The 12134-nt window shown below is 40.8% G+C and overlaps 1 protein-coding gene across 1 annotated transcript; it reads left to right on the top strand.

Moving 5' to 3' along the window:
- Positions 1-8260, top strand: LOC146620050 (inhibitor of nuclear factor kappa-B kinase subunit alpha-like). The gene is made up of 22 exons (XM_085369332.1): positions 1-279; positions 711-871; positions 962-1056; positions 1166-1283; positions 1368-1437; positions 1512-1600; positions 1701-1790; positions 1897-2021; positions 3527-3634; positions 3721-3856; positions 3992-4192; positions 4583-4685; positions 5089-5212; positions 5806-5957; positions 6056-6117; positions 6210-6319; positions 6643-6692; positions 6939-7047; positions 7167-7314; positions 7439-7488; positions 7716-7815; positions 7957-8260. The coding sequence occupies exons 2-22, from the start codon at positions 767-769 to the stop codon at positions 8014-8016; spliced, it is 2205 nt and encodes a 734-aa protein (XP_085225458.1). The 5' UTR covers positions 1-279; positions 711-766; the 3' UTR covers positions 8017-8260.
- The last annotated feature ends 3874 nt before the right edge of the window (positions 8261-12134 follow it).

Below are 12134 nucleotides of genomic sequence, written 5' to 3'. Positions count from 1 at the left end.
GAGTGTACTTTCACTTTACATCGAAGTCGAGCTGTTTTTCAGTCGTTGTTGCCTGCCGGCCAAAACTACAGAAAGAACTACCACGCAAACTTCATCATTGAAGCCCTGTTTGATGGTCCAGTAGGGTAAAAGTGAATTTTCGCGGGCTGAGTCGGTGTATTTTAAACACTACATAGGAAAACGACCCGTAAACAACACTTAAAGCTAACTGAAGCAACAATGCTCTGACACATACAAAGTAAGCTAACTCTCCTCTGCCGACTCTGAGCTTCTGCACAGGTAAGTTGATTACATTTGTGAAGCAGGTTATGCTTTTAATTTAAAAGAATGTACAACTAGTCAAGTTATCTCTGAGTTATCAGACTGGCACTAAATCGTTACAACCGTCCAACAACAACAAATGACCAAAACAGATAGTTAGCTACAGTATTATAAAGCCTTAGTTACTGTAATTACAGCAGGAATAAAACATAAAAAATAAACCAACAACTACATAAGAAGCAATTAGCTTCAAGTGTAGAAGATTATATAAATTGGTATATGATAACCATGTTAAATGGATTTACTCACCTCTGTTATTCACATACGAATGAATAGAATAAGAATGCACTATTGCATAAACGCATACTGTACAGAGCACCATACTGCTAACATTACCTGTTAACAGATAAGATGTAAATAATAACCTAAAAACTTTTTTTTCCTGATAGCTGAAGGCCCTTACAAACTACCTCTGGTGCCTGGTGATTGCAGCAGATCTGACAGTATGGAGCGGGCTGCACTCAAACAGAGCCAGCCTTGTGGCTCTTGGGAGAGGAAGGAAAGACTTGGGACGGGAGGCTTTGGGCACGTCTACCTATACCAGCACCTTGTAAGTTCTGTCATCCATCTGTACATCTCTGAAAACATGAACCGGGTGTGCCTTTGATTTGTTTTAACTCCCTGTATGTGTTCGCAACAGGAGTCAGGAGAGAAGATTGCTGTGAAACTTTGCAGACTGGAGCTGAACTCTAAGAACAAAGACCGCTGGACGAGAGAGATTCAGATCATGAAGAAGTGAGCAGTAATTGTCTGTTTGAACAGACAGGGTGTTATTTGAACTTATTTCACTGTACATTGTGTTGTTTTCTACTGTGACAGCGAGTTTGGTGCTCTTTATGTGCAGGCTGAATCACGTGAACGTTGTTCAGGCCAGAGATGTTCCAGCAGAGTTGAGCTCCATTGCGATAAATGATCTACCACTGCTAGCCATGGAGTATTGCTCAAAAGGAGACCTACGCAAGGTAGCACATGGATATTTAATAAAAACCCTAAACACTTTTTTATCTTTTAAAGTATCCAAGTAACCAATATAATTCTTTTTTCAGGTGCTGAATAAACCAGAAAATTGTTGTGGCCTAAAGGAGAGTGAAGTCCTTGCACTGCTCAGTGACATTGGTAATATTTTTAATCAGTTTTACATTATTTAAAAAAGTCATACATATTGATGCATAATCTGTACAATTTTACAGGTTCTGGTATTCAATATCTCCATGAAAATAAGGTCATTCACAGAGACCTAAAGCCAGAGAACATAGTTTTGCAAGAGATTGATGGGAAGGTAAACTAGCTTTTCTTTTGTACATGCACGCACAAGTTTTGAATACACATAATATGACTTTGTATTCCTTGCTTTCATTATGGAAATATGTTTCCTCCAGCACGTGCATAAAATCATTGATCTTGGTTATGCAAAAGACTTAGATCAGGGCAGTCTTTGTACATCCTTTGTTGGAACTCTCCAATATCTGGTAAGTGTTGTTTCACAAATATATTCCTTGCTGTCAATGTGTTTTTAATATACGGTATGTTAAAAATCAGACCCTGTTATTATTAACTTGTCTGTCTGTATGCCAGGCCCCAGAGCTGTTTGAGAACAAGCCTTACACTGTAACGGTGGACTACTGGAGCTTTGGAACAGTAATCTTTGAATGCACTTGTGGCTTTCGCCCCTTTCTTCACCACATGCAGCCTGTACAATGGTGAGTCAACATAGCAACGATGCATGAATACTCGGGAATCTGGGCGTTAGTGAACTTCCAAATTAGTAAGGCCATTAACGCCTCTATAATGTGAGAGTTTATTATTCCTCTCCTTATTTTTGTCATATAAATACTGTTACAATGGTAGATTTTCAGAGTGAACGTGGTCAGCGTTTCAAATAAAGAGACCAAATGATGTACAAGGTAACATCTGAGTCAAAACCTCAAGGTACTCTTGCCTCTGTATGATGTCAGAAAGAGGGAATATCCATAATATGTTCATCCTGGGCACATAACTCTGGCTGTGAACACTGAATTCCCACCCACCCAATGTTCACATATTTTTTTTGCAATCAGAAGAAAATTGGCCTAAAGGGAGACAAGTTAAAACAATTTGTTTTGGATAGCGGATGAACTGAAGGGCTGCACCAGTGTAAGAGATACACTATATGGACCGGGCCACCTACTCCTAAAACCTACAAGAGCTGCTCCACCATAGAAACCTGTGCCACGAAGCTCCTGGGGCACAGTTTTTGTGTTGATTTTATCATTAACTGCAGGTTTACAACTTTAATGATTCAGCAGAGTGCTGGCAATTATCCGCCCCAGCACTTGGTGACCACTCTATAACTTTACATGGTTTGCCACTGTGTGGCTGAGTTGGTGCTGTTCCCAAACACTTCCGCTAATCTTGAAAGAAAATTCACAAACTCACTTGTTGTAATGGTGGATGACAACAGCTTTAACAGAGCCACATTCAAAATTCAGCAAGCTGATTAGAGAAATCCAGTCTTTCACAAATGTTCGTAAAGGCAGATTGCAAGGCTAGATACTCAATTTTCTTTACACCGATGGCAATGAGACTGAAAGAATCTGAAAAGATTAAGAGATGTGACCCAATACGATATAATGAATATTTTGAACTGAATCATGCAAAACTACCCCAGTAGAATCTAGGAATAAAAATATGGGGCTAGAAATCGAAACATCACTGGTAAACGTTCTGATTTTGACACCTCTACGCAGCTGATGTGCTACGTAAATACAAATAAAGCCTCTTAGTAAGGTGTCGTTCCATCACTTGCTGACACAGCAGCTAAAATGTGCAATGTTTACTCAAGTCTCTGTGACTCCACTGGAGGAGTGGTGCACCATTCATTCAGAAAATATTCACTCATTTTGTGTTTTTGTTATGGTGGTGTATACTGCTGTCTACCATGTATCACTAAAATGTCCCTTAAAATTGGGTCAAAAATGCCAGAACATATGATTCATATCATTTGTATCATCCTCATGGATGAATTATCTGCCTTTATTGTGTTTCTACTGGGGCTTTATGACAAATTTAGGGCTCCCTATCTGGATTTTTACCTTAATTACTGTTATTTATCCTCTTCATAGATAGAAAAAACACCTGTGTAATGTGAAGACCTGTTAATAAAAGTAGAAGTAATGTAAAGAGAGAGCATGGGCTTTGTTTTTAACGTGTTTTCCTGCTTTGGTAGGACAAGCAAAGTCAAGAACAAAGGTCCCAAAGACATCATGGCAGTAGAAGATATGAATGGAGAAGTCAGATTTTCTACACATCTTCCATATCCCAACAATCTCAGCAGGTAGACTTAAAAAGACACTTTTTGTACCCAACAGTTGAGCTTCTTTCATTATAAGTAGCATCTGACCTCTCTGAGTTTGTTTCAAGGCCGCTGCTGGAACCAGTCGAGTCCCTTCTCCAAATGTTGTTATTGTGGGACCCTGCGATGCGTGGTGGCGGCCTGGATCCTGGCGCAAACAAGCCGTACTTCTACACAGCTCTGCAGAATATTCTCAACATGAAGGTTAATATTTTGAACCTTGCTAGACTCACTTAAACCAGGTTATATGGAATGCTTTTGTGGTTTTATACATGTGACCGGACTGAGAAAGGATAGCAAGCAAAAGAAGCCTGTCATTCTGCATATTTATTTCTTCAGATCATTCATGTGTTGGATATGACCTCAGCCCAGCTGCATTCAGTGGTTTTGGGTGCTGAGGATAGTTTACACTCCCTGCAGCTTAGCCTGCAGACGCAGACTCAGAGTCACATCCCCCCGCTGAGTCAGGAGCTGCTGTTGGAGACGGGAATCTCCCTTGACCCTCGAAGACCGCTCGCGCACTGTCTGCCAGATGGACTGGTATGTGACACATAAAAACAAATATGAAATGTGAAACAGGTGCAGACCTGTGACCTACTTTTTTTTCATCTTAAACATTTTGGTTGTTTTGAAATATTGGGGTTTTTCCAGAGTTAAACTGCTTTGTTGTTGTCATGTTTTAACAGTGTGGTAAATTTAACTGGAATCGACTGTTTCCAGCTGAATCCAGTAAAGGGCGAAGTAAAAATTAAGCAAGTCAGATTAGTCAGTTATTACTGACAATGCTGAATATATAGGAATGACTTGTTTCCAGTCTCTGGAATAATCCAGCAGGAGAGTGTTTGTTATTACCGATGATTATTAGTTAAACATTAAACATTGCTTAAACACATGATTATACCCAGAACAATATTCATTCTCTGCTTTCAGCGTGGCTGGGACACCTTTATAGTCTACCTGTTTGATAAGAGCCTAACCAAGTACTCTGGACCGCTGACTGCCAGACCTTTGCCAGACAGTGTCAACTTTATTGGTGAGCTATAAAACTGTATATTGAGCTCGTAAACATTACTCAGCAGATCTTTGGAGATTGTCTTTTAGCCTTGGAAGATAGTGACTAAGAAAATTGTGAGTGGTTACATGAAGCCATTTATTTAACTTTTAAAAGTCTCAGATCCATGAATATCCCTCAGCTGTCTTAAACATCTAGTTAAATTAGTATATCTTTATGAGGTTCTTAACTGATGGAGATCTTACATAATGTTTACATAAAGGTTAATTACAGGAAGTGAACAAACCTAGGTGGCAGTGTGCATAATTATAATGAGATTTGGGTCTTTGTGAATGCTTTTTAGAAGCATGAAGCAAAATTGTTTCAATGTGGTGTCTAAATCAATGTGGTATTAACTAACTTTGTGTACTCTCTATGGTCTCAGTGAGGGAGACTAAGACACAGCTGCCACTGTCTGCTCTTAGAAAGGTGTGGGGTGAAGCGGTCAGCTACATCTGTGGACTGAAAGAGGATTACAATCGCCTATACCAAGGGCAGAGGGCTGCTATGTGAGTACATAAAACACCACGCATAAAAAATGCACTACTTCAAGAAATTACCTGAACATTTGATAATCAGTAAATAAGTCAAATCAGTAAAACACAAAGTGGGTTACATCAGTTTGTCCAGTTGGGAAGCACACTGGACAAACTGTGAATCTGTGAACCTGTTTCACCTGCTTTGGTGCAAATAAAAGTGACAACAGGAGCGCTAAAAAGACAGAAAAAGATAATCCCAAAAAGTTTAGCAGGTGGTGGCCAAAGACCATTGCTTTCTCCTTATCCCTCCTGACTGAGCTTTGCATTTTGCAAGTGCACTTGTCATTGATATTAGCGTCAGCAAACCAAGAGATACCACGAGATATTGAGAACAATGAGCGCTGGAGAGGGCCTTAGAAGAACCTGATCTCATCTCAAGAGAACAGGGCACCACTTTTATTTGCACCAAAGCAGGTGAAATAGATTTGCAATGCTTTATGTTTCATTCCTTAAGTTTAACTGACTTTGTGTAATACTGTGATGAAGGAGTGATCCCTTAATTGTCTTTTGGAGCAGTGTGCATTCAGGTACTCAAACGTTTTAACATGTATGTGTCTACGTAGGCTGAGTTTGCTACGCTTCAACACCAACTTAACGCGCTACAAGAACATGCTGTTCTCCCAGTCGCAGCAGCTCCAAGCCAAACTGTCTTTCTTTAAGACGAGCATCCAGCATGACCTTGAGCAGTACACCAAGCAGAGCAAGGCTGGGATCTGTGAGTGGATGCTACTGTCCTGTTACAACACTGTTAACTCATTACTGAAGTCTTAACTTGACTATATCTTATTGTTGTGCTGTTGTTGTTATCTGAAGCTTCGGAAAAAATGCTGAAGAAATGGCATGAAAATGAAGAGAAAGCTGATGAATTTACAAAGGTGAGGCGGTTTTAAATTCAGTAATTCTTCACAAACTTTCTTTAAAGTTTAAAGACAGCTAAGAGTGTTTTGGTTTGGTTTTTTTTCTGCAGGTTGCAGATGTGGGGTATCTGGATGAAGAGATAGTGGCTCTACATTCGGAGATTGTGGAGCTCCAAAGGAGTCCTTTTGCTAGGAGACAAGGGGATGTGATGGAGCAGCTGTGAGTATATCTGTGATACAAACTTATACTATAGCCCTCTCTTGTAACACCATAGTAAAAGTCCAGTGTAAGAACTGGATTATATTTTAAGGGAGGCTTATGTACTGTATAATTTACTTTATTGCTTATACTACTCTTTAGAAATCCCTATTAGACTAAAAATAAAAATGGAAAATGGTCTTAATTGTCCACATTAGCTTCACGTAAACATCAGAATACTTTTCGGAGGGATTTTATCATACATGATTATTTGGAGAGAAATGTAAGCATATCCTTTAAAAATAACTGCCGTATGCATGTGTTTATTCTGTCTACTTGTTTAGTGAGCAAAAGGCTATTGAACTCTACAAGCAACTTAAGGCTAAATGCAAAAGTAAGTACAAGTCATTCCAAAAATAAAATAGCAGAGATGCTTTTTGCCAATTAGAGTGCAGGTAATTCTGATAAAGCTTCTAATAAACAAGTTACAAACTGTGCAAAAGGTCTTGTTGATCAAATGTATCATTTTGGTCCCAAAAGATTTTTCAAATTTTTTTAGATTAAAAAACAGAAGTTATGGTAGTTGTGTAGTATATCCAAATATTTTATGTACATGATTGTGTAAGTGTGTCTTCTGCAGCCTCTGACCCTCCACATGGCTACAGTGACAGTTCAGACATGGTAAAGACCATTCTTCAGACAGTTCAGAACCAGGACAGAGTGCTGAAAGACATGTACACCCACCTGAGGCAAGTTTAATTTTAACAGACACACACAAACATGTCTAGTTTAGCCCACCTAAGGCACAATTTTACAGTTCCCTGTGGGCCACGTGTGATTTTTTTTCCATCTTTCTCTTTCTCTGTAGCACAATTCTGGTGTGTAAGCAGCGCATCATGGATTTGTTCCCTAAACTGGAGAAGGCGTTAAAAAACATAACAACTGCAGAAACAGTAGTGATGCAGATGCAAGTGTCGAGACAGAGAGAGTTCTGGTACCTTCTCAAGATTGCCTGTGTAAGCATTTAATAGTTGGCACAGCAGAAAATATTCTTGGGGATGAGCAGTGTTTAGGGAACATAAAGGTTTGAATATAGTCAAATGAGACTGTTGCTAATACAGGGTGTGATTGTGTTTTCAGGCCCAGAGCAGTTCTCCATCTCCTTCACTTACACAGCCTTCCACTGACAGGTGAGATCAGTTTAATATCTGAAAAATACTACTGAAGTTAACAGCTACAATAATCTGTCACACTGTTTTGAGATTATCTCCCAAATGTAAGGATTTTATGTGTAGTTTAGAAGATGAATCTTTGCACAAAACCACCACTAGAGGTCACTCTTTGGTCTTTAAAATCTCAGTTTGTAGGGGGAAAAAAAAGACTCCCAACCCTCCTTATAGTCTGTTTTTTCTTTCAGTGAAACAGTTCATCATTTACTTGATGAAAATCAACGTTATCTGAGTCAGCTAACGTCTTTGCTGCAAGACGCCACCCAAGAGATGGAGCACAGTATTATGGTATGGCAGAGATGTGTTTTTATGTTCTGCTCATGTATATCAGCAAATTACCAAGTTGTTTTTTATTAGAGCACTAATTAACAGCTAATTATTGGAGACTGGCACAAAAGTACTGAGCGAATATGTTGCTTCTCTGTGCAGGATCAGGATTGGAGCTGGACTCAGTATGGAGCAATGAAAGTGAAGCCTCAGACGCTCTAGAAACTCACCAGATATCACACACTTTAAAAAGTGCTCTATCAGAGTCACACTATGTGAAAGCTTTGTTATTCCTCACAGGTCCTTTACATTTATGTAATGCTGTTGACTAGAATGTATGAAACAGCACGATGTGGTAAGCTACAGACAATTTAATTTGAAGTATATTTTTGAATGTTAAAAAATATTTCCAGCTGTAGATACAAGATATTTATTTTACTGGCAATACTGACTAAAGGTAAAAACTGCTGCTGTGCATGATTGAATGTGAATAAATTTCTAGAAACTTATAGTACATGTACAAGGTTTTGAATTTGTTCAATGTTTAGTTTCTATCTGCACGGGTGAAACTTTTTTACATTCACGCAGTGGAGCACACACAAAATGCAGGTTTAAAATTCTCCTGGGATTTGCTGAAATCCAAACTGCAAGAATGCAGAAAAGTCTAATGTAAAATATGATGCAAAACCAGACAATAGTCTACGATACTGTATTTGTACTGACAGTAAAGGGAAATAGGAACAAAACCTGTGATATGCCAAATTACACAATAATTGGGCCTTGCAATAATTTGAAGAAAACAGTAAATATCAGATGATCGCCTGTGAGTTAGCGCTTTGGCAATAGTCGGAAGGAAAAACTCCCTTTTAACATGAAAAAGCTTGGCTGTGTGTCGCAACCAGTTTGGGGTGAGGGGACAAACGTAGGACAAAGGCATGCAGTGGAAGAGAGACAGAGATGAATTATAACTAATACTCAAAAGGAAAGTGGTGTATAAACACGCAGGAAGAGAAAAGACGTGTGTGAAGAAGAAACACTGTGCATCATGAGAGCCCCTAGCAGCCTAGGTCTATTGCAGTGTAACTAAGGGAGGATTCACCTGATCCAGACCTAACTATATGCTTTATCAAAAAGGCAAGTTTTAAGCCTAAGTGTAAAAGTAGAGAGGGTATCTGTCTCCTGAATCCAAACTAGGTGGTGGTTCCACAGAAGAAGGGCCTGAAAGCTGAAGACTCTGTCACCAATTCTACTTTTAAAGACTCTGGTAACCATAAGCAAGCCCGCAGTCTAAGCACAAATAACTCTAATGGGGTGATAGAGTACTATAAGGCCATTAAGATAAGATAGGGAATGATTATTCAAGACCTTGGTGAGAAAGACTTTAAGTTTATCCTGCTTTTAACAGAAGATAAGCCAATATAGAATAAAAATGCTCTCTCTAGTCCTTGATCATCTGAAGGCTTTTCAGTGAATTTTTCACACATTCTGATAATAACGAACTACATTAGTACAATGTACGAAGAGGACTCTCCATGTACATGAACAAACTGGGTTCTATTACACAACTGCAGCGCAGTACCTTTAATACCCACAGGGTGCGCTAAAGGTCTTATGGAGTGATAAAATGGTAAATGGCCTGCATTTGTATAGCGCTTTTCTAGTCCCTAAGGACCCCAAAGCGCTTCACACTACATTCAGTCATTCACACACACATTCACACACTGGCGATGGCAAGCTACATTGTAGCCACAGCTGCCCTGGGGCGCACTGACAGAGGCGAGGCTGCCGGACACTGGCGCCACCGGGCCCTCTGACCACCACCAGTAGGCAAACATGGGGTTAGTATCTTGCCCAAGGATATTTGGCATGCAGCCAGGAGGCAGCCTGGGATCGAACCACCGACCTTCTGATCAGGTGCTCTGCCACCTGAGCTACAGCCACCCCATGATAAATGGAAATTTCAAATTTTTGGTTAAAATTGTTGTCAATATATAGAGAGAGCCACAACAGTGAGTGCTCACAGCCATCTGTAAAAGACCACAAAGGATATATCATGGTTTAGGGGACAATCCCACAACCTTTACCATTATGGAAGCAGTGTGGGATTATCTTGACAGAGAGCAAATGCAGAACAAAAGCCAGCCAGTATCAAAAGAAGATATTTGAATATGTTTTTATAGTATTCATACCAAAAATGATGAATGCAGATGCTTCACTGGCTGATGAGCTGAACACGTTTTATGCTCGCTTCGACGCCGCAGCAATTAAAACAACAAACGGCTGCGCGCGCTCGGAGTGCACCAGTGAAGAAAATGCATTCGTCATCACAGAGCATGCCGTGAGGAACACCTTCAGGAGGGTGAACACCAGGAAGGCAGCAGGACCAGATGCAATCCCTGGCCGGGTCCTTAGAGCCTGCGCTGATCAACTAGCACCGGTGTTCACGGAGATCTTCAACCTCTCCCTGGCCCAAGCTGTGGTTCCCACGTGCTTCAAACAGTCCATTATTGTCCCTGTTCCAAAGAAACAACAGCCCGCTTGCCACAATGACTACCGTCCAGTAGCACTGACTTCAATTGTGATGAAGTGTTTTGAAAGACTGATGAGAGATCACATCACTTCTTCACTTCCTGCCACCATCGACTCACTTCAGTTTGCTTACCGGACTAATCGTTCCACAGACGATGCCATATCTCACCTGCTCCACACATCCCTGAGTCACCTGGACACTGGCAGAGGGAATTATGTTAGGATGCTGTTCGTGGACTACAGTTCAGCATTCAACACAATAATTCCCTCTAAGCTTTTCACCAAGTTGACGGATCTAGGACTCAGCTCATCACTGTGTCAGTGGATCCTCAACTTCCTCACAGACAGACCCCAATCAGTGAGGGTGGGAAAACAAGTCTCCCCCTCCATCTCACTCAGCACTGGAGTGCCTCAGGGCTGTGTTTTAAGCCCCCTGCTGTACTCACTGTACACTTATGACTGTGTAGCCACATCCGACACCACCTCCATTGTCAAGTTTGCTGACGACACTGTTGTTGTGGGCCTGATCTCCGACAACATCGAGACGGCCTACCTGGAGGAGATTAGGAACCTGGAGACCTGGTGCCAGGAGAATAACCTCCTCCTAAACATCAGCAAGACTAAGGAGCTGATCGTGGACTTCACTACAAAGCAGGCAAGGAATTACAAACCCCTCATCATCAGTGGCACGCCAGTAGAGAGAGTGGACAGTTTCCAATACCTGGGTGTCCACATCACTCAGGACCTGTCATGGTCCTGTCACATCAACACCCTGGTTAAGAAAGCCCATCAGCGTCTCTTCTTCCTCAGAAGACTTAGAGACTTCCATCTGCCACTGAAGGTGCTCAAGAACTTCTACTCCTGCACCATCGAGAGCGTCCTGACGGCAAACATCTGCACCTGGTTTGGGAACAGCACCAAGCAGGACAGACGAGATCTGCAAAGGGTGGTGCGCTCAGCCGAACGCATCATTCAATCAGAGCTCCCTGACCTGCTGTCCATCTACACCAAGCGGTGCAAGTCCAAAGCTAGGAAGATTATGATGGACCTCTCCCATCCCAACAATGGACTCTTCTCACTGTTGAGGTCTGGGAAGCGCTTCCGCTCCCTTAAGGCCAAAACAGAGAGAATGAGGAGGAGCTTCTTCCCCCAGGCTATTCGGGGCCTGAACCAGGTGTAGGACTGGACTCTCCCAAACACGTCGCTATAAGACTGGACTCTCACACACGTCACCACACGCACCACCACACATTTCCTATAATCCTATAATTCCTATAATTTATAATCCTTATCTTTATAATCTCTTCTGCTATTTGCACATTCTTTACTGTAAATTCCTAAGTTAATTTGTAAATTTTTGTAGTAAACTGTAAATTGTAAATATTGTAAAACTTTTCTTCTGTCATTTAATGGTCGGGCATTGTACAGCTACAAGCATTTCACCCCCATGTCATACTGTGTATGGTTGTGTGTGTGTGACAAATAAAATTTGAATTTGAATTTGAATTTGAAAAAAATGAAGTGAAAAGAACTTCCTTAGTCCACTGGTTTTTCTGGACATCTGTCAAAGACTGGCGATTGTTTTATAATATTGGTTTTGTAAAACATTGATATCCATACTGATATCTTCTTGCGAAGCCATTTGGGTCTTATATATCTGTATAAATAAAAAGGTTTTATCAAGATTTTAAATAAAATAAATCGTTTGACAAATTCCACCCATTTACAATGTCACTTCTTTTATTTCCAACAGTCCTGAAGGCAGCATAATGCAGCGAGTCAAAGCAAGATTGAAACCTGTGGGAGGCGGG

Source organism: Diplotaxodon limnothrissa, linkage group LG13 (genome assembly GCF_057381915.1).
Source record: "Diplotaxodon limnothrissa isolate DT_005_m linkage group LG13, D_limnothrissa_male_GT1.1, whole genome shotgun sequence".
NCBI classification, from domain to species: domain Eukaryota; kingdom Metazoa; phylum Chordata; class Actinopteri; order Cichliformes; family Cichlidae; genus Diplotaxodon; species Diplotaxodon limnothrissa.
Note: the sequence above shows the minus strand (reverse complement) of the source record. Positions and strands in the feature narration are given on the sequence as shown.